The 22,500-nt window shown below is 39.2% G+C and overlaps 1 protein-coding gene across 1 annotated transcript in view; it reads left to right on the top strand.

Moving 5' to 3' along the window:
* The window catches only part of arhgap5 (Rho GTPase activating protein 5), a 58,559-nt gene extending 40,376 nt beyond the window's left edge, over positions 1-18,183 (top strand). The window contains 4 exon segments of the mRNA XM_074661222.1: positions 6,936-7,013; positions 10,075-10,206; positions 14,256-14,361; positions 16,506-18,183. Coding sequence (XP_074517323.1) covers positions 6,936-7,013; positions 10,075-10,206; positions 14,256-14,361; positions 16,506-16,833 — 644 coding nt within the window. The 3' untranslated portion in view covers positions 16,834-18,183.
* The last annotated feature ends 4,317 nt before the right edge of the window (positions 18,184-22,500 follow it).

The following is a 22,500-nucleotide window of genomic DNA, read 5'->3' as shown; positions in this document are numbered from 1 at the left end:
ACAGTTCTGCTTTCAGTCTTCAAACTGTCTCTGAATGAGTCCCTGAACAACAGCAGGGATTGTTAAGCTTTTTATAGTGTGTGTGTGTGTTTGGATCTTTTCCTCAGGGCGACTTATCACAACAGTCACTCTCTGTGTGTGTTCAACAAGGTCACAGTTATTTATTTTTATAGAATCAGTCAGATTTTATTGAACACATCAGCTCTGTTTTTGGAACATATAATCTGGTTTTCGCTGCAGACAGAAAATTTATTTTATGACCCAGGAAAATAAACTCGATAATCGTGATTGATTCCTGATATCAATGTTTGTTAAAATAATCTAAATCATCATTCATTTTGGTAAGTTTATGTAGCTTATTTTCCCCACCAAAGTATATTTGATTAGGTTTTTAATTAATACAAAATACAATTGGAAATGCATGCATAACCTATTACAAATTTACAATATGACAATGTTAAGTATGATAAACGATTTATAAACACACAAAGAACACTACTGAAGTAATAAAAGGAAAAAGGAAAATTAAATATTCACAGGAGTTAAAATATAAAAACTTGAGCGAGAAATTCACTGTTGAGTCTCCTCCTGTCGTCACTGACGTTGTTGACTCAGAAATCGAGGAATTAAATCATAAATAAATGATATCATCATATCTGTACAGAGAGCAGACCAAACTCTGTGTAGAAACCTCCGACTGTCTACGGTAGAAACAACAACGTCTCTAGATGGCTTTATGTTGAGTGTTGATGGAGCAGCTGCATAGCCTGGCACTGATCCATCCAGACTCCATTCAGAAAACAAGCATTTTAAAAGTTGTTTGCTTGTCGTCATGGTAACAGACCTGACAAAGCATGAATTCAGACTTTATAAATCTGCATCATTATGTAGTTATTTCAGCATCATTTTGATCTGTTTATTGATATTAAATCACAACACAATCTGTTTATTTTGGGTTCATAACGCAGTAGAGACGTGTGGCTTGCTAGTTACAGTCAGTGTAATGGTACTGTATGTGAATACAGCTTGCCGCCGGGTGACGTTATGAACCCAGACACGACAGCGTTTGGTTTTCTGACATATCTGGGACTTCAACATGTACAAAGCAGCAACAGTGGTTATTTCTTCCATGGTTGATGGAGGAAAGAAAAGTTGTTGTATCTATGGAGACAAGCTCCTCCTCCTCTCTGGCGGTCCAACTCGTGCAAGTAAAGCGAGCTGAAAACATTTAGCGAGGCCAAATATTTACTATTATGGCAAAAGGTTTTATGGATATTTTTTGCATGTCAAATAAGAATTTGAATCTGTTAAGTTCACGTAGCTTTAATCTGAAAGGAGAGTTAAAAATCGTTTGATAAAACGGGCATTGAAACGAGGAGTTGTATAATTCATCAATGTCAGCGTTGACTTTCAGACGGGGGGGGGAGGGAGAGAAGAACAAGCTCTGCCTGGTGAAATAAGAGTTAAAAATAGACGATGATTGACTTTCGCTTATTGAACTGGCTTCCTGTCCCCTCCCACAGCAGATGGTTGTCACGGCAATAAAATAACGGTGGCAACTGGCCAATGGGCTGAGAGAGAGAGAGAGAGACAGACAGGTAGAGTGAGAGAGACAGCTTTGAGATAAGATAAAGATAAAAAGATAGTGATGAGAGGAAGTGTGATACACTAAGTGAGTGTGCGTGCGTGCGTGCGTGCGCGCGTGCGTGTGTGTGTGTATCAGGATATTAGATCATATCACAGCAGGGCGAGTCTTATCAGATCCCAACATGCAAACATGAGCTCCTCTGTTAGCTTCCTTCCCCTCAGGTCCGCTCTGTGTGTGTGTGTGTGTGTGTGTGTGTGCGTACTTTGTATGTATGTGTGTGTGTGTGTGTGTGTGTGTGTGTGTGTGTGTGTGTGTGTGTGTGTGTATTTATGTGTGCGTGTGTGTGTGTATTTATGTGTGCTTTGTGTGTACATCCTGTTGAGACTCAAATGTCCTCACAAGGACAGAGGGATGTGCAGGGTGGTGACATTTTGTCAGGGGGCTGGTTGGTCGGGTCATTATAAAGTGAGAGGTGAATGAGTGATGCTGCGTTCAGGGCACATGGAAGAGTAGTACAAATGAACTACCTACCTGTGTGATAGTACTTTTCATGAACAGTACAGGAAATGCGATTAAATTGGTAAATAGTGATCAATAATTGTGTATAAACTAGGGCTGTCAAAACGTAATAATAAACACACATTATTTTTAACGCCACTAATTTCTTTAACGCATTAACGCAACTTATGATTTTTAGGTTGTAGAGGGCTCAGTGTTAAAGCTATGTCAGAAACAAAAAGTTTGAAAAATTTTGGGAAAAAAAGTCTGAAAACATGTCCTTAAAAAAAGTCTGAAAAATGTTGCAAAAGAAAAGTCTAAACAATGTATGAAAAGGGTAAAAAAAAAAAAAAAAAAGTCTGCAAAATGTCTGAAAATAGTTTGAAAAATGTCAGAAAAAAAGTTTGAAAAAAATGTCTAAAAAAAGTTTGAAAAATGTCAGAAAAAAAGTTTGAAAAAAAAGTCTGAAAAAATTTCCATAAAAACAAAGTCTGAAAAATGTTGCAAAAGAAAAGTCTAAACAATGACAGAAAAAGGGAAAAAAAAATAAAAGTCTGAAAAAAATTTCCTTAAAAAAAAGTTTGAAAAATGTCTAAAAAAAGTTTGAAAAATCTTGGGAAAAAAAGTCTGAAAAATGTTGCAAAAGAAAAGTCTAAACAATATCTGAAAAAGGTAAAAAAAAAAAAAAAAAGAAGTCTGCAAAATGTCTGAAAAAAAGTTTGAAAAATGCTGGAAAAAGATGTCTGAATAAAATGTCTAAAATAAAGTCTGAAAAAAAGTTTGAAAAAATTTCCGTTAAAAAAATGTTGCAAAAGAAAAGTCTAAACAATATCTGAAAAAGGTATATAAAAAAAAAAAAAAAGTCTGAAAAAAATCTCTAAAAAAAGGTCTGGAAAATGTCTGAAAAAATGTCTGAATACAATGTCTGAAAAAAAGTTGTGAAAATGTCTAAAAAAAAAATTGGAAAATGCTGAAGAAAAAAAAGATAATGGTATCATATGAAACTATAAAACCTGATGAATCCATTGGTACCAACCATGTTATACTAGCTGGTCATGAAGGAGGTTAAATAACGCTCCAAACTTACGCTAAATTTTGATGAGGAAAAACTGTCATGTCCGTTTTCAAAGGGGTCCCTTGACCTCTGTCCTCCAGATATGTGAATGTAAATGGGTTCTATTGGTTCCCACGAGTCTCCCCTTTACAGACATGCCCACTTTATGATAATCACATGCATTTTACCATGTCAGGATTGGAGCATATTGTTTTATGCTAAATGCAGTACCTGTGAGGGTTTCTGGACAATATCTGTCATTGATTTGTGTTGTTCATTGATTTACAATAATAAATATATACATACATTTGCATAAAGCAGCATATTTGCCCACTCCCATGTTGATAAGAATATAAAATACATGACAAATCTCCCTTTTAAGATACATTTTGAACAGATAAAAAATGTGTGATTAATTGCGATTAAATATTTTAACTGATTAACAGCCCTAATATATACACATAAATGGTTTGTTTACTGATGGTTATCGGCTGATTTTTATAGATCAACGTTATGCCAAGTGAACGTTTTTACAAGAAAGAACATTACTTCCTTAATATGATGTACTTCCCATTGATATGGATCAGTGATGGGTTGATTTTAAGCTTTAAACAATAGGAATTTGACTTGGTAGAAGAGGTAGAAATAGACATGTTGTGATGACGTAATCAGCGCGACATAACCACTGGAAATGAGCTGTTTTCCAACAAGTAGGAATTTGGCAAGAAGATGGAATCTTAGAAAACTTAAAAAGATTAATGTGTCCGATTATTATATTATATTAGATTACACTTTATCGTCAGGTTCACAGAAGCCGACTCTGTTTCTCCTACAAAGAAAACACATTTGAGTACAAGCCAGTGTTACAGAGGAGAGCTGCAGTGTGTTTCATGTGACCTTCAGAGTCTCATACACACAGGTACATATTGACTTACGGAATATCTGATATTAGATGGTAACTGACATCTTTAACGTCTTCACTGCTGGTACAATGTGTGTCGGCCGATGCAAGTTTTAGGTCTTAACAATTCACGTTAATGTAAATAGAAATTGTGGTAAATACAACAGGGAAAAAACAACCCTGCTCATTTTTCAATTTGAGCCATTTTCAGCTCATTTTGCGATTAAAAATCCCACTTCAGGAAATCAGCTTCTCGGTGGGTGAGTTTGTGGTTTCGTGGTTGACGTCTCAGTGTTCAGTCTGCTGTGAGACGTGAAACCCTGAAGTGTTTTTTGCCACGTTATTGTGTGAAGAAAACAGATCAGGAACAACCAGAATCTGCAGAAGAGTCACATGACTGTGACTCGGGAGGCTTCAGATGAAACATTCCAACAAGGAGTTGCTCCCCTCGTGTAACTTATCTGACATCATAATGTCACCAGGCCTGAAGGTCGAAGTCAGTCCTCACTAATATAGTAATATAAGCATATTGAATGTGCAGCAACAGAACATATTAAAGGCTTTCCACACACACACACACACACACACACACACACACACACACACACACACACACACACACACACACACACACACAAACTGGGTCGAGTGGGTTGCTGATTAGACTGACGTCATTTAACAGAAACGCTGCTTTCCTCAGATTTCTGGTAACTTAAGAGCTCACACACACACACACACACACACACACACACACACACACACACACACACACACACACACACCTGAGTCAACACAAAGGCGCACACACAAAGACCCCAGTATTCACAGATAAACATCCAGATACACACACACACACACACACACACACACACTCACACTCCCACACTGGTGCACACTTGACACATTTACTTGAATCCATTAAAGCTGAATTTACATAATACTGTCTCTGCTTAACTGCCTCTACACACACACACACACACACACACACACACACACACACACACACACACACACACACACGCACACACACAGAGGCATGTATACTGCAGTGTGGATGACCTTGCAGCAGCGACAGAGCAGAACTACAACCTGTATGGATTGTGTGTGTGTGTGTGTCTGTTTTGTGTTCATCCCTGCAGCCACATTATAGCTCTAATTAAGACACTGTCTCCATATGTGCTGGTCTGAGATCAGCTGTCAGGTGCCAGCTGGCTGCGATACTTACGGTCGAAATGCTGCTCTCAGACCAGCTGAAGGCTCAGACACAAAATGGTTTATTCACCGTTTATCTGCTGTTGATTTATTTGTGGATATTAACGACCTCAGAAGGATGAGTCTTTGGTTTTCTGTAGCGGCTGCTTCATGTTGACATTGTTCCTCTTGTAAATAAGTAATGGCTCATGTTGTTTCACATCTGATATTGAATTATGAATAAATCTGACCACATGCTGGAGAAACTAACACTGTTGAGGCAAACCACTGCTATATCAGTCATTGTCGGGAATTATTTATTATCCAGCAACTCAAAAATCAAAGAATAAAGACATTTCCCTCACAGATTAGTGGTATTTTCTTTTTAATTTATAAGGGACATGTAATGTTTTATACTTCTGGTGAATATAATCCATCAATCTTATTTCCATAGATGTATTTTGTATACAGTTCCCTTTGTTAATGCCTTATTTTGAAAAGCGGACGTAGTCCCACGTGTCTACTTCCTCTAACTTCTCCAAGGTGGTCTCTAGCTCTCCCGTCAGCTCCGTTCTCTTTATCCATCCATGGTCAGCTCCATCGGGGCCGTTTCAATGCAGAGAACAGAAATGTCAGTATCTGGACGTTTCCTGTTTTTTCACACTTTTTTCCGCTTATTTTTGGACATTTTTCAGCCTTTTTTCGGATATATTTCAGACGTTTTTCAGACTTTTATTCAGACATTTATCAGCCTTTTTTCTGACTTTTGTTTGAACATATTTCTTCCCCTTTTTAGGCCATATTTTGGACATACTTTTGCATTTTTTGGGCTTTTTTTTTTAGCCTTTCTTGGAAATATTGCAGACGTTTTTCAGACTTTTATTCAGACATATATCAGCCTTTTGTTTGAACATATTTCTGCAATTTTTTGGGACATATTTCTGACTTTTTTTTTTACATTTTTTGGGCCATATTTCGGACATACTTTGGCCTTTTTTCTGACTTTTTTCAGCCTTTGTTCGGACTTATTTTCGGACATATTTTGGCCTTTGTTTTTAGAAGCCCGCCTATCTCTGCTTTTCCTGTCAACGTGTGAAACCCAAAGTGTTTCCATCCTTTACTGTATGTGTAGTGTTTACCACGCTGGGTTTAACATGTGAGGCAAAGATATCGATTCTGGCGTTAAAAGATCTATTTCAAAATCGTAAAAAATCATCCTAATTTTTAGTGTCATTCCTGTTTATTAATGTATCCATGTTTTCATCACTGGTTCAACTGGTGGCCTCAAAGTAAACTGATGAACGCAACAAACCACAAACATCTTTTAATGATCCTTTCACAGGTTGCACATGCACAGGAAACCAGAAATTATCAAGAATTTAATGAGAAAAAGATCAAATTAGTCGTGATAAACAGTGAGTTCTGTTTCACAGGCTGTTAAAACCTCGAAGGAGAAAAGTTCTGAAAGTTTCTGGAATTTATGGCGTGTAAGTTTTCAGCCTTTAATCCAAAACAATCTCAGCATGTTGTTTTTACAGAAAACCACATTAGATGGAACCCGTTTCTCTGCCCCTTGTTGGTCCATCTGTTTAAATTCAGCACTTTTATTTTTTGGTGTGATGCTTTTATTTATAAATTCCACATGTACTATATGAAGTGTGTCCGAGCTGTTTACTGAAGGTGTGTGATGTTTGTGTGTGCAGGTCTGACGACGGAAGGTCTGTATCGCGTCAGCGGGAACAAGACGGACCAGGACAACATCCAGAAACAGTTTGATCAAGGTAAAACACTCACAGCTGCACAGACACATGCAGAACCTCATAAATACATCTCCAGCTACTCTAGAAACCTGAAGAAGGAGCACATGTGTAACCGGAGTTTTCAAAGCGCAGACGCCGCCGCCGGTTCTTTTTCACAGATTCTAAATTATTTTCCCATGAACGTTTTGAGAACTCTTTGGGAAGCATGTTACCAATCGAGCAGCGCTTGAGTGATGTGTGCAATAAATTCAACCCGCAGAATCCAAACCTGACCACGCAGCACAAAGTGCTTAAAGAGAAACACATGCCCCCGCGGAGCAGAATCCAACCTGAACACGAGGGCTGGTGAGCTGCCAAACCGGCTGTTAGAATAAATAAAGTCACCACAGGCAGAAATCACCGGCACTCAGTCGGCGGCGTCACTCGTTCTACAGCCAGACGCTGAAATACGGACACTTGCTTGTTTTATCAGCCTCACCTTGATTATTTATTGCATTATGTATTTTTTATTATATCTAATGAATTTGTGTCGTCACTGTGCAAATTGCGATTTTTACCTGATAGTGGGCTCAGTTTTAAACGGAGATAATCGCGATGAATGGCAAATTAATCTGTTCAAAATGAACCTTAAAGGGAGATTTGTCAAGTATTTAATCCTCTTAACATTGGAGTGGACAAATATGCTGCTTTATGCAAAATGTATGTATATATTTATTATTGTAAATCAATTAACAACACAAAACAATGACAGATATTGATCCAGAAACCCTCACAGGTACTGCATTTAGCATAAAACAATATGCTCCAATCATAACATGGCAAACTGCAGCCCAACAGGCAACAACAGCTGTCAGTGTGTCAGTGTGCTGACTTGACTATGACTTGCCCCAAACTGCATGTGATTATCATAAAGTGGGCATGTGTGTAAAGGGGAGACTCGTGGGTACCCATAGAACCCATTTACATTCACTGATCTGGAGGTCAGAGGTCAAGGGACCCCTTTGAATATGGACATGACAGTTCAGAGTGTTATTTAACCTCCTTCATGACCAGCTAGTCTGACATGGTTGGTACCGATGGATTCATCAGGTTTTCTAGTTTTATGATACCAGTATCTTCACTCTAGCTTTAAAACTGAGTATTAAATACTTGACAAATCTCCCTTTAAGATACATTTTGAACATATAAGAAATGTGTGATTATTAAAAGTAAATATTTTAATTGATTGACAGCCCTAATAAATGTTCTTTGTAATGTGTTGTATGATGACGGTGATGGCGGCTACAAGCCAAAGTGCGTAGGTCAAAAACAATTACCCTTTGAACTGTGCAGTAGAAATGCTCTGCCAGTGCCTACATTGGTGTTTTTTGCTTATTTTTATTTCATGTCTTGGGAGTATCTTCAAATGCTTTATATCCCTAAAATCTGTACAACCTCAGCTAAAAGGTTACGTAAGTCAATAAACCATAATAATTGATAAAAGTATTGAAATTCTGTCATAAATTAATTAAATTTCTGAATGTAGTTTTTGAAATATGCTTATATTTATGGGCAGATTGCAAAGGTGTTGATAGTTTCGTTCGTAACATTATGACATCATCGCGAGCGTACAACGTAACGGCTTGGAGTTCTGCTGTAAAAAGAATAAAGTGTGTTTTTAATCTTCCTGTGGATCTTAAAATGCAGAGAAATAAATGTCACCAAATGGCAAATCATCCCCAAAATACCACAATGAACCGATCGGAGATAAGAGCTGCAGAGTTGCCGTCTCTGTGCAGACATGGTGCTGTTCTCAAACATCATAAGTAAACGTAGTCAGGATGTATATTTCTGCGTCCCGCGGTCCTTCTCCTCGCTGCAGCTGGATCACATCTGTGTGTGAAAAGCACCATTACAGCCAATTAGCTCCTCTGTCAGTGAGAGAGGAGGTGGTGGGCTGCCGGCGACCGGCTACTTCCACCGTATAAGCCGGATCTATTTTTATGCAAAACGGTCGGGAGATTAAAGTGAATTTGCTCGGGGAGCAGCTCCGTTACGGCGGGGATTCAAAGGTCACCGTGGTTCTGCTTCATTACCAGTCAGGTGTTTATTAATACACTCGTCCCTCTTTGATATCTCCGTTCTCTTCTTGTCTCCTTGCTCCTCTGTCCTTTTATTTTGTTGTGCATTTCTCTCCTCGCTGCCTCTCCTCCTATCTTTTTATTTCCTTGAGAGTATATCTGGTGAGCTCAGAGTGTGTGTGTGTGTGTGTTTGCAGTCCTTCAGATTCAGTGTGACAGCTGTCGTGTTACCTCAGGGCTCTGTCCTCCTTCTCGCTCCCTCTCCTCCTCCCTCTTTCTCCTCCTTCCCCGTCGTCGTTTGCCCGTTAACAGCGTGTCAAAACAGGAAGTCATGTATATTTCTTTTTCATCCCGTATCTCTGGTCTTTACAAGCTGTATCTGTCCTCGGGGGGTTAATGAGAACGCTGACACCGGTTTGATGTGTGTGTGTGACCCGACCTGCTGGCTACAACTTTTCTAAACACAAACTCAAAGTGAATGTTGAGCTGGAGCTTCCCTCCTCTCCCGACAGGAATAACAGAGCAGAAACATGGCCGTGTCCTCTGCTGCTGCTCCGTCAGAGAAACACTCGGGCCTCTGTGCCTCCAGACAGACTGATGATAACCTCTGTTAGCTGTGATCAGAGAGCAGCTCTGTTCTGCTGCTCAGCTGTGAGCCTCTCCACTACTCACCAGCTCTTTGATATCCTTTCAGACTGAAGCGTTGACCCAGGAAGCCCTGTCGGACTCTGAGTGGGGTCAACCTGGGTTATCAGACCCAGGGTCTGAGACTCCCGTTTAACACGGTCCTAACAGGGGCTTCGGTATACAAAGGGGAACACGGGGTAGTCTACGCAGCTTCTGGTCTTTGGACTCTCAGTGACGCCTTCATTTTTTAGTCGGCACACTCTGTTCTTGATGACGAAGACGGCTATGACACACTAAAGTAAAGGGAAAAAGCACAAAAGCATAATAGGTCCTCTTTAAATACTCTTAAGTGTGAATCTGCTACTGACTGTCTCTCTCTCTCTCTCTCTCTGTAGATTACAGTATCGACTTCGTGGTGATGGACGTGGCGGTGAACGCTGCAGCCGGAGCGCTGAAGGCTTTCTTCGCCGACCTGCCCGACCCGCTGATCCCCTACAGCCTGCACCCGGAGCTGGTGGAGGCCGCAAGTAAGAATAAACAAACAAACAAACAAACAAGCTGAACATCTTCAGGTCTGAGAAACACCTGAGCCATGATTTACTAAGTAATGAGAACACATAAGCAAAAACTCACCTCCTGATTCCTGCAGCACCTCATAGAAAAGGCTGTGAATTTGATATAAATAATACCCTTTTGACATGAAGGCAATAACACCGTATAGGCTCCTAGATGTTAACTTTGTAAGGGCGGGTCCATTATCTATTGATTTATCTATTTCAGGTTTTCATATTATTCTGTATCTTCCCGACGTAGGTTTCTGCATGTTGACGCTGCTTCATGTACAGTATATATATATATATATATATATATATATACACATCCTAATAGTCAGTGTATTAATACAGCAACTTAGATGGCGGTCGCGGTCGGCGTGCTCCCAGTGTGGAGAAGCAGACAGGAGTACCGGCAGGAAGCTAAGCAACGTACTGCTGTTGACGCCACGTTAGTTCAGATCAGAAAGTCAGTCTGAACTAACCCTTTCACATTATTCTTAACCTTATTGATTAGCTCAATTTGGTAAGCTGTGTCATTTGAAAAAAAATGAAACAGAACGCAGATGGACCCGCCCTTTAATAAAGAAAACATAGATAAATACACACACACACACACACACACACACACACACACACACACACACACACACATTAAACTTCTTGTCTGTTGTAGCTGCTGTCTTCAGTGCTGCAGAAGTTTAGTTCAGTTTACACTCACGCAGCTTTCTGTCACATCACACACTCTTAAGAGGCTTTTTTTCAGCTGCAGGATGTCACACAGCTACACTCTGCTCTCTGTGTGTGTGTGTGTGTGTGTGTGTGTGTGTGCGTTTCCTGGTTGTATATTAGTGATACTGAGGCTGACGACAGCAGATTAATGAGCCAAAAATACGCACACTGCTGCTGCTTCTTCTTCTCTGGAAATTCTCTTTCTGTCCTTCACTTCCTTTTTCATTTTGTCCCCTTCTTCAGCACATCTTCCTCCCTTCTCTCTCTCCTGTCCTCTCTCAGACGACAGTGACAGTCTGACCTTTGACCTCCTAAACCTGGGCAGGAAATTATTCTTTTTGGGGGGAGGGGTAGTTTTGGTGGAGATGAATTTAAAAGTGTGGGACTGCTGCCTGTACGTGTAGAACGAGAGAAGCTGCAGCCGTATGTACAATAACATCATCAACATCAGTGGAATACTGACTTACAGATGATCCCGTGTGCCTTCATAGAAAGTTCCTCGAATTAATAATAATGTGGCCAGAAGGCGTCCATTTAGTGTTGTCACAATACCCAAATTCTGACTTCGATACGACGCCGAAACAATACCACAGCAAAAATCTAAATCATCTGTAAAAGTAATGGAATAATAGATGACAGAACATGGAACTTAAAAGTCTTTTTTTATTAATTAAAAATGTTTAAATGTAAAAAATGTATCGTGTAATCGTGGTGGAGCGTGAGCGCGTTCCATAGGACCCTATAGATGGTGACGAGAAGTGGTATCGGTGCCGTTGTATCGGAGCCGTTTTGCGAGTACGATTACGAGTGCATGAGCACAGTATTGGACCCGATACCGGTATCGGTGCATCCCTATAAAACAGCGCCCCCGCTGGCACATCAGTAACAGTTCGGGCGGAGAGTGGTACTGCAGCACGGAAGACGGCGAAGACAGCTTCCAAAAACAACAACACACAAAACGATAATAAATTCCGATGAAGTTCTGAGAGGAGTTGATGAGAGAAAAGCTCATATTAAAACGCTGTCAAAAGCCAGTTTAGTAGTAGCAGTATTAATAAAACGGGGTGTCGTAACATATTTAACGGCAGGGTATTGCGATACTTTCTAGTATCAGTATATTATTTGTTTAATTTAAAGGAAGAGAAAATGTCACATTGAGTCTTTTTGGTAAATTTGAATGTTGAACAGACTTTTAGTGACATTTGTTTTCCTATTTTCCTGTTAAAGTTCTTCATTCATTCATTCATTCATGTATTCATTCACTCTCTGGTTCAGCAGCATGTTTTCATTGATGTCAGCTGAGGATTGTTTTTAATCTATATTTTATTTTTCCTTCTGGAACAAAACTCGCAGCGGCCTCATTTTCCTGACGGAGGGTTCATTAAGGTTTCATGACATTGTAATTACAACTCCCCATTTATAGTTTTAGCACCTTATTGAGCCCATTGCATTGTGGGTACACGGTGTGGACATCATTTTTCAGCCCCATCAGACTGATATATACAGTATATATATATATATATATATATATATAAATGATAAAAGGGGATTCAATTGTTAAATTGGTCCCATGGTAAATGATCCATTCTGTGATATTTCTAGTTAATGTTGATATATGGCGCTATCATTAATGACCTTTGACCTCTCACAGCCATCAGAGGGTCAAAGGCTGCCGTCGGCTCCTCGTTAAAATGATTGATGGCGTGCAGGATGAATAAATCTGTGAGTCGTTAACGTGCGCGGACGTAAATGTGCATCTAAACATATATAACCGTCTGGAAGATCCAGAGTTGTGTTAAAGCAGCTTTGTTGTGACAATCCAAAAGGTAAAAGCTTTTATTACACATCTGCTCTTTTAAATATTTAATAAGAGAGCAGAGCGTTTCAGCTCCGACGAGCTTTCGCCTGCAGGGAAGTGATGGATTCTCTGGAGAGGAAGAGGAAGAGGTTACTCTTCAGGAATACAGCAGGATGCGTTCTCTGTTTGTTTCTTATTGTTTCAGATCACATTATTCACGTCTACCGGCAGCTCCAGCAACAGTTTTCCTTATTTTGTCTCATACTAATTATTCCCAGGTTTCACTTTTTGACTTGTCTATATAATTTGTAATTTAGAGATGATATTGGGCGAAGGTAAATCATAACGTTATTATGTGTTTGAATATAATCAGGTAAAATTTAGTGGAGAAACTTGAATAAATAAAGTTGTTTGAAGGAGAAGTTTTCCAAAGTGGCAGATACAAATTCCTGAGTGGTAAACAAAACAAAATACTTACCTGCCTCAGTGGCAGACAGCAAAACACAGTTAATTTCAGACCCTGGATTCACCGATTTATCGGCCAAACATCGGTAATCTGATTCAGAGAAGAAGCCACTGACTGGACACGACTCTGACATGACGTAAGAGGACAGCGGGTGGTTTGTCTACTAATAAAAGTGAAAGAAAAAGTCGGCCGTGGTGGGAGTAGTATTACACAAGAATGTGATATTTTGTATTAAAATTTTAATTCTAGTTTTATAATCAATATTTCTTTGTTTCCGTGGCACTAAAGGGGAATAAATACCAACAAAAACTAAATAAACTACAACAAAACATCTGCAAAATAGCTTTTTAAACATCGGTAGAATTTTACAAACGGTGCATCCCTAAAATAAATAAACATCTTCAACAACGTCTTCAAGTCAAAAGGGTGACAAACATCTCACAGTGAATAACAATGTAAGTAGTATACAATGAATATAGTCAGTTAGTAGTACATGCATCAGAACAATAGGAGCACACAGACTATAATACATCACATGTCCTACAGTTGTCAGCTACATGACAGGAAGAACATTAAAATAATGAACATCACAGGCAGTAAAAACTATAAAACTACTTCTATTACCTAAAGTAGGAGTTCAGTAGAAGTGTTTTGTGTTTTATTTCTTGTCTGTAGTTTAATAATAATAATAATAATGTCATTCAGTCTTGAATCAGCTGTTTGGTGTTGCTGTGACTTTATGAAACACTCGGACACAAATATGTGTTTTCTCTTAGTCTGCAGAAACTGACCTGTTTTGTTTTTACCCAGCGAGACGTGATGCAGACGAGTATTGTTTCTGCCCACAGGGCTTAGTGTGTGTTAGTTTGTGTGCACAGCGTGGGAGTTGCTCTTGGCAGCATCTCAGCCTTTTGTTTTTCCAGAGAGTATAATTTCCGTTTCCCAAGAGAGAGTGTGTGTAAAATGTTAAACGCCTTCTGTCTTGTCTCCCTGTGTGTGTCTTTGTGTGCGTGTGTTTGTGTGTGTCAGAAATCGTGGACTACATCGAGCGTCTGCAGGTGTTGCGGGAGATCGTGAAGAAGTTTCCTCCAGTCAACTACCAGGTCTTCAAATTCATCATCACACACCTCAACAGGTAAGACACACACACAGTTAACAGACAAACTTATGACACACACTCTGAGCCCATATACAGGACACACACACAAACTCACACACTCACACTCCACAGTCAGTCAGTGTGTGTGTTGGGAGTTAAGTCGTCAGTATGAAGCTCCAGCAGCAGCTAAACGCCTCGACGTTCAAATGTACGTACGCCTGTGATGACAGTGAACACATCACAGCAGGTCTTCATTTGGACTTAAAACCCTCCGTGTGACACGTCGCGGCGATGTAAACGATGCAGTTTTTGACATCGAGCCGACACATCCTGAGTGTCGGTACCTTTTTATTTTTTTGTACATTTGCAGATGAATTCACACTAAAAATACTAAAAATATGACTGGATGTTGGATTATTCCTGGAGAGAAATGTACGTAGTGAGAATATTTACAGCGATTAGAAGAAGACTTGTAGAGCTGTAGGTAAAGAAGGAGGGAAATGTTCGTCCTTTTCACTGGTTCCGTCTTATGTCTTCTCCTTGTTTTGTTGCTGAGTCTGTCCCGTTCCCCTGCGAGTGCTTCCTGCTCTGTAGTTCTACTTCCTGCTCCGTCGGTTCTAGTGATCTGTTGTGGTTTGTAAAAACACGCCTGTATTTTCTGCCTTGATGAAACGATCACACGTCATGCTGAATAATCTAATCCAGTTGGCGAGCGTGATGACTCGGTGTTATCGGCCCCGTCGTCTCCCAGCAGACGGCTTCCCCTGCAGCTGGACAGTGTTCGGTGACAGCTGTCATTAATCTAATTAAACATTTAATAAATCACGATGTCACACTTCATCAGTCATTGATTTAATCAGAACATCAGTCAGCTGATGCTCCAACTAGATAAACAAGATCAGCTCATTCTGTTGTCACGGCTGATTAATTCTGTTTATTTAACCACATGGTCAACACTGATTTGGTTTTAATTTTAATAATAAATCAAGTTTGTCACATTTTTAGGCAGTTCAATGAACCAGGAGAGGAGAGCCAGATTAATACAGGCCTAAATAAAGGTTTATATTTATTAATACAGTATTTATAATTCAGTATTTCTGTAAACTCATTGTTTTGAACATCAGTTATTTTGTTTTTGCATACAGTTGATATAATGATGGAAAATATTTGTATTAATATCAGAATATTGATTTTGCTCTAAATGCCCAGGTATACACAATGATAGACACATTTTTAACTCTATAAACCTCCTTATAAAATACTCCACCGTCGTGTTTCAAGGCTACACACACAAAATATATAAATAAATATTAAAACTAGAATAAAACAATAAAATAGAACAAAGTGTATAAAAGTAGCACTAAATGAATAAATAAAGCAGGTACATTATATTTACAAGGAGGATATACAGTACATACATATAAATGTATACACACAAAAAATATGTGCAATATCAGTGTAATATGAGTAATATATGACGGGCCATTGTAGATAAAATAATAAATAAAAATAAAATAAATGAATAAATTACGGAGCTGAGGGAGGGGGGTAATATTCTAAGAAAAAACTCAAAATTTCTAAGCGTAAAGTTTTAAATTTATGATAAAAAAAAAACACAAATTTACGAGAAAATGTGGATATTCTTTGAGATTAGAGAGGTAAATGTATGAGACAAAAACTTGGATATTCTTTGAGATCAAAGTGGTAAATTTACAAAAAAGAAAACATATTTTACAAGAAATATAACTTAGATATTCTCTGAGATTAAAGAGGTAAAATGTAAAAATAATTGTAGCCATTAATTGATAAAATGTGACATACATTCATATTTCTGTTTTAATTTAAATTTAATTTATTTATCTTTGTATTAATTCCCTTTATTTATGTATTTAATTTTATAATTTTTTTATTTATAAATTTATTTATTTATTTATGTATTTGTTCTTATTATTTATTATGTACCCCATAAATTTGTAATTTGTGAATTTAAGATACTTTTAAAAAATGTTGTTTTTTAAGCATTTAATCTGTGATGGACGGTGTTATAATTAATGATTAGATGATTGGCACCTTAAACCACCAAACCATCCAGAAACTTCCGGATCAGTAGTTTCTGATGCCAGTTTGTGGATGAATCATCATTTTGTTAACCGTTCCTGTGCCACGGTTTGTCCCCGCAGGGTGAGCCAGCACAGCAAGATGACCCTGATGACGGCCGACAACCTGTCCATCTGCTTCTGGCCCACGCTGATGCGGCCCGATTTCGAGAACAAGGACACGCTGTCCACCACCAAGCTGAACCAGGCCGTCATCGAGTCCTTCATCGTGCAGAGCGACTACTTCTTCCACGGCGGCGAGGTGGCCGAGAGCTCCAGCAGCGAGGGCACGCCGCCGCCGCACTGCCACAACATGGTGGAGGCCCTGCTCCCGCTGCAGCTGCCCCCGCCGCTGCAGCCGCAGCAGATCCAGCAGATCCAGCACACCCTGCACCCCGACCCGCTCATCTAACCCGCCACGGGAGCATGCTGGGAAGTGAAGTCTGGAGGGGGTGGTTTGTCTGCGTGCAGCCTGCCAGACGCTTGGAGGTCGTCTTCTGCTCTACAAAACGCCGGTCGGCTGTTAGAATAAAAAATGAAATCACCCGTTTGGTCGGTGCAGCTGCTGATTGAGGTGAACGAGCTCCGGGGGCTCAGAGACACATCGACCGTTTGTTGGATTAAACCTAATCTGAGAGATCGGCTCATCCCGAGAGGTAAATCCTGGATTAGAGAATTACAATCGGACGTCACCTTTTTTGGAACTAATTTTGGATCTGACTGCCCCTTTTATGATACGGAGACTGAAACTAGTTTGATTTGGCACATAGCGACAACACTAATCGTTTAGCAGGGTCTGATTTAGATGTAGAGATTAGCCTCCTCCTACCTTAACCTGATGGAATAGCACACTGGGGTCCTGAGCAAGACCCCCTTAAACCCTGTCCCCTCTTTCTCCTGCTCACAAACCGAAAAGGGAAGTTAAACCTTAGAGTCCCCGCGACTGCAACTGACTCACTACATATTAGACTGACTGCTTACCGACTCACTGACACATTTGTTTTTTTGACATTTGGGCGAAGGAAAGCATTTCTTCTTCTTCTTTTGTTGACCCAGAGCGGGTCAGTAAGAGGAGGCGAGGGAACCGGAACTTTTCCCTCAGACGTGGTGGATTTGTGAACTCCTCGGGGAGGTCGGGGGGTGCTCTGGTTTTAAATACTAAAAAGACTAAATGATCTCTTAACCCCCCCACTACGTGAACTTTGACCCAACCTTAAAGGACAGCACATGCACGATTTGTGTCAAAGGTCCCACATGCCAATTTCATGTCTGTTTATGTTTTTATCATTTTGTAACGTCTGATTTCTACCCAGTTTGTGTGTGTGTGTGTGATGACGATGCCGTGTATCTGTGTGAACTGACCTGTGGTCTGTATTACAGCCAGTTTGTACCTTCTCCGTAGAGGGAAGGGGGGGGGGATTCAGGAGGGAATTAAAAACCTGACGGACTCGTAGCGCTCCGTACGAGAGAATCAGACTTTCTGTCTCTCGTCTCTAAACTCTAAACGACTGACGTCTCCGAAGGGACGACCCCCTCGACGACGAGGAAACTGCCGCGTCGCGATGCACTCTGGATCTGTTTCGGTTTCGAGGAGGCGTCTTCCCGTTGTTCGATGACTTCCTGTCGCTCTTGTTCGAGGACGCTTCCCGCTTCTTTCATTTCTACTTTTTTTTGTTCTGTTGGTTTGTTGGAAACTAAAATTTGCATGTCTCTGTTTTTTGCCACTTAGTGAGAGAGAGAGAGAGAGAGAGAAAAAAAGAAATTTAAAAGTTAAAAAAAGTCAACTCTAAAAGGAGCTCTTGTTCAGATCTGCATCGTTTTATCTGAATCTTTTTTTTTTTTTGGTTTAAGGGGAACATTTCTACAGAAAAACTCTAAAGAGGTTGTTTCTTTTCCGTCATGCAAAAAAACTCTTAATATCATATTTTTGGTTATATGTGGAATAGTTTTCCCTAAATAGAGGAAAGAAGTATATATAAGTATATATATATATATATAAATATATATAAATTTATCAGCAGCAGAGGTCGCTGATTTAGTGAACTACCACGGGGTACTGGACTGTATAATCTGTCAGAAGCTATAATCATATTTCTTTGTGGTTCTGATGGCGTAACTGAAACCCATCTTTTTATTCTGATGGTGTGTGTGAATGTGTGTGTGGATGTGTGTGTGACGGGGGAGGGGGGGGAGGTTTGATAACGGATCTGTGGGTTTTAATCCTCTTTGGCTCGTCTGAAAGAGAAGAGGAGAAATCCCTCGTCGCTTTCTTCATCCATGACACTTTGAAACCGAGCGAGAAAGTTTCATTTAGTGACACCTTAAAGTTTAGTTGAGCAGTTTGTTTCTCTCGTGTTTGAGCACCGATAGTCTCTTCAGCATTCCTTCCCCCCGGAGGATGTTAAACATGAATCAGTTAATTCCTGAATCTTCAAACACTCTTCTGTCCATCTGGATACTAATATTCCACCTGCTGCACCGTGACACAGATAGTTTCCTGGAAAGAACTTTGTAATCTGCAAATACACTTTAATTGAGTATCTCAACTCTATGCCACTTTCTACTTCTACTCCACTACATTTCAGAGGGAAATATTGTATTTCTATTCCACTACATTTACTACATTTACTGTATTTTAAGTACATTTAACGCAATTTTTTTTACACAGTAGTATTACCACTTTTACCTGAGTAAAGGATCTGAATGAGGGCTGTCAGTTGATTAAAATATTAAAACGTGATTAATCGTGTTCTAAATGAACCTTAAAGGGAGATCAGTATCAGATAAGTATTTAATCCTCTTATCAACATGTGAGTGGACAAATATGCTGCTTTATGTAAATGTATGTATATATTTATTATTGTAAATCAATTAACAACACAAAACAATGACAGATATTGTCCAGAAACCCTCACAGGTACTGCATTTAGCATCAAACAATATGCTCCAATCATAACATGTCAAACTGCAGCCCAACAGGCAACAACAGCTGTCAGTGTGTCAGTGTGCTGACTTGACTATGACTTGCCCCAAACTGCATGTGATTATCATAAAGTGGGCATGTCTGTAAAGGGGAGACTCGTGGGTACCCATAGAACCCATTTACATTCACTGATCTGGAGGTCAGAGGTCAAGGGACCCCTTTGAAAATGGTCATGACAGTTTTTCCTCGACAAAATTTAGTGTAAGTTTGGAGCGTTATTTTAAATCTGAGCCGCTACAACCTAAAAGTGGCGTTAAAATTAATTTGCGTTGACTCGTTATCATCACTCTGACAGCCCCGCAGTCTGAACACTTCCACCTCTGGTACTTTGGTGCTAATTATAGAGAAAGTGCCCGATTGGCACACTTCTCTAATCAATTAATTTCAGTTAATTTGCTGGCGTCACCCAGAGAGTCTTTTAATCAGGACACAGCAGGTCAGCCCGACGTGGCTACAGGAAAACTATCACTATATAGAGAGAGTAACGTTTTTTTATATATTTATTTGGGTTTTATCTTTTAAATTTCTACTAAATGACACAGTTCTTTCCAGGTAATGTCCCAGGAAATTATCATGCACTTGATGGAATATTATTTAATCCAGATGTTCAGAAAAGTCTTTTAGGAGTCAGAAAATAACTTCAAAACAACGTTAAGACAACTTGAGATGAAATCGTGAAGGTTTTTGTCGCCTATTACTGCAGAACGTCGCCAAAGTTTCACACTAAGACTCCCATACAGATGAGCAATTTCCAGACACGAAAAAAAAACGAGATAAGACTCCGTATTGATGTTTTTATCTCGGCTTTATAAAACTGTGAGAATATCTCGAGTCTGTTTTGATGTTTTGATGTTTTGATCGACGTGGCGGTTAAAGTTTGATCGCCAAATTAAAAGCCCTTAATTCATAATTGAACACGCTGTCATTAACTTCCTCTCTGCTCCTTCTGCAGCAGTCAAGTACCGCTTCATTATCCTTCAACTAAAAGGGGTGCTTTATACCCAGAATGCATTGCTCTGCTGGTGGCTAGTTGTGCGACGTAATGGTGGAGTAAGAAGGAGACTTTCAGCAGGTGTTTCTTTGTTGTTTTCTTCTCTAACAAAAGTGTTTGGATGAGTGTCGGCGACGGGGGATGAATCCAGTTATACTAAAAAATGTTGAGCGGGGGTGTGTCCCATTTTAGATGTGTGTCTCCTGTGTCCTCACATCGGTCAGCTGTTTCCTGCACAGCTGATCTTTGTACCCAGATAACGTCATGATATTGTTTGTCTTAATGAACTGGTTTAATTTCAGAAAATCTAATTAATCTTCCCACCAGTGCTGAAACAATTAGTCTGTCAGCAGAAAAATTATATAATTGATCATTTTTAGGAATTTATCAAACAAAAATGCCAGATATTTGCTGGTTCCAGCTCAGCAATGTCAGATTTTGCTACTTATTTACTCGTTTTTTATACTTTTAAATGTCATACTTTGGGGTTTGTTTGTTTGACAAAACAATGTGTTTGAAAATTGTTTTAATTTGCTAAATTAAAAAAATAATCAACGTATTAATCAATAATGAAAATAATTAAATTGTAGCCCTGCGTCCTACAATTTCTACCGGAAATTTTAGGATTTTTAAAAAATAATTATAATAACGTGAGGACACGTCAAATGAGATTTGTTTTTTTGTCAAATTTTGCTGATACTGTTTGTTTTAATGAACTAGTTTAATTTCAGAAAACCTGATTAATCTTCCTACGAGTGCTGAAACAATTAGTCTGTCAGCAGAAAATTTATATAATTGATCATTTTTAGGAATTTATTAAACAAAAATTCCAGATATTTGCTATATTATTTGAGGGGTTTTGGATTATTGGTCAGACAAAACAAGTTATTTGAAGAATTTTTAATTAGCTGAATCTAAAAAATAATCAACATATTAACCAATTTTTCCTACAACTTCTACCTGAATTATTATTTTCTTTATAACAGCGTGAGAGGACATAAACTTTAAAGGGTAGACAAAGAATGAAGCCAACATAGATTATCATTTTGTATTTTAATTTGAGTGAAAAGGTCGTACCGAAGAGAAATGGAATGCAGCCAAAGGCCCGTCTGAACATCGACGCAAATCTGATTTAGCGAACTTTTTAAAGGACACTTTGAAGGGGACACGTGTCTGGAATGGGACGCGCGAGACATCATTTTCCTTTGAGGTGTGAATGAGAGGCTAAAGGGTGCGTTAAAGGGGATAAATATTCAGAATGGAACGCAGCCAGAAGCCCATTTTAAGGTTTTATGATGTTGGACTGAAGGGGACGTTGAAGGGCACATTGAAGGGAGCGAATGGCGACGGTGGAGCGGAGCCAAGAGCGTCCTGATCTACAAGCTCAAGGTTTTTAAGGCGGGGGGGAGGGTTGGGATGGGAGGGTGAGGGTTGGGATGGGAGGGTGAGGGTGAGGGTGAGGGGGGGGGGTTCAGCAGCTGCTAGATAATAAAAGATTCGTCTGTAGTTTCTCATCAATCAACTTCTTTTTATTTGTTATCATTTGTTGATAAGATCTGCTCTCATCCAGTCACACCGGTGTACAAACCAACTGACTTAACGTCATCCGCTGTGTATTATAGTAAATAAAAATGATTTTCAGAAATGAAAAACTCTAAAACAAGTTTTTTTTTCTGTTTTCTCTCCATAATGTTTCCAAATAAAGTTTCTTTTTTTCCAAATCTGCTGTGAGTCTTTTTCTTTTCTTCCTTTAACTGTATTTTATGGGTTTATAAATACACATTTTATTAGTTTTTATGAGATTAAAGTGGAAAAACTCAAAAATTTACTAGAAAAACATTTGTATATTCTCTAAAAATATAAAGTCATAGATTGGCGAGAAGAAAATTAGAAATTCTCTGAGATTAAAGACACAAATTTACAAAAAAAACTGGAAAATTGTTGATTTTTTAAGTCGAGGAGTCCTTATCACACCACAGACGTGTATTCTGCCTGCAGTGGACGACCTCATGAAATTATATTTTGCAGATCAGATTTATTAATAAGTAAGTACACATGATTTTAGCCCAGAATCACCAGATTATCAAAAGGGTCCAGACTTTGAG

This window comes from Sebastes fasciatus, chromosome 15 (genome assembly GCF_043250625.1).
Source record: "Sebastes fasciatus isolate fSebFas1 chromosome 15, fSebFas1.pri, whole genome shotgun sequence".
Classification (NCBI taxonomy): Eukaryota; Metazoa; Chordata; class Actinopteri; order Perciformes; family Sebastidae; genus Sebastes; species Sebastes fasciatus.
Note: the sequence above shows the minus strand (reverse complement) of the source record. Positions and strands in the feature narration are given on the sequence as shown.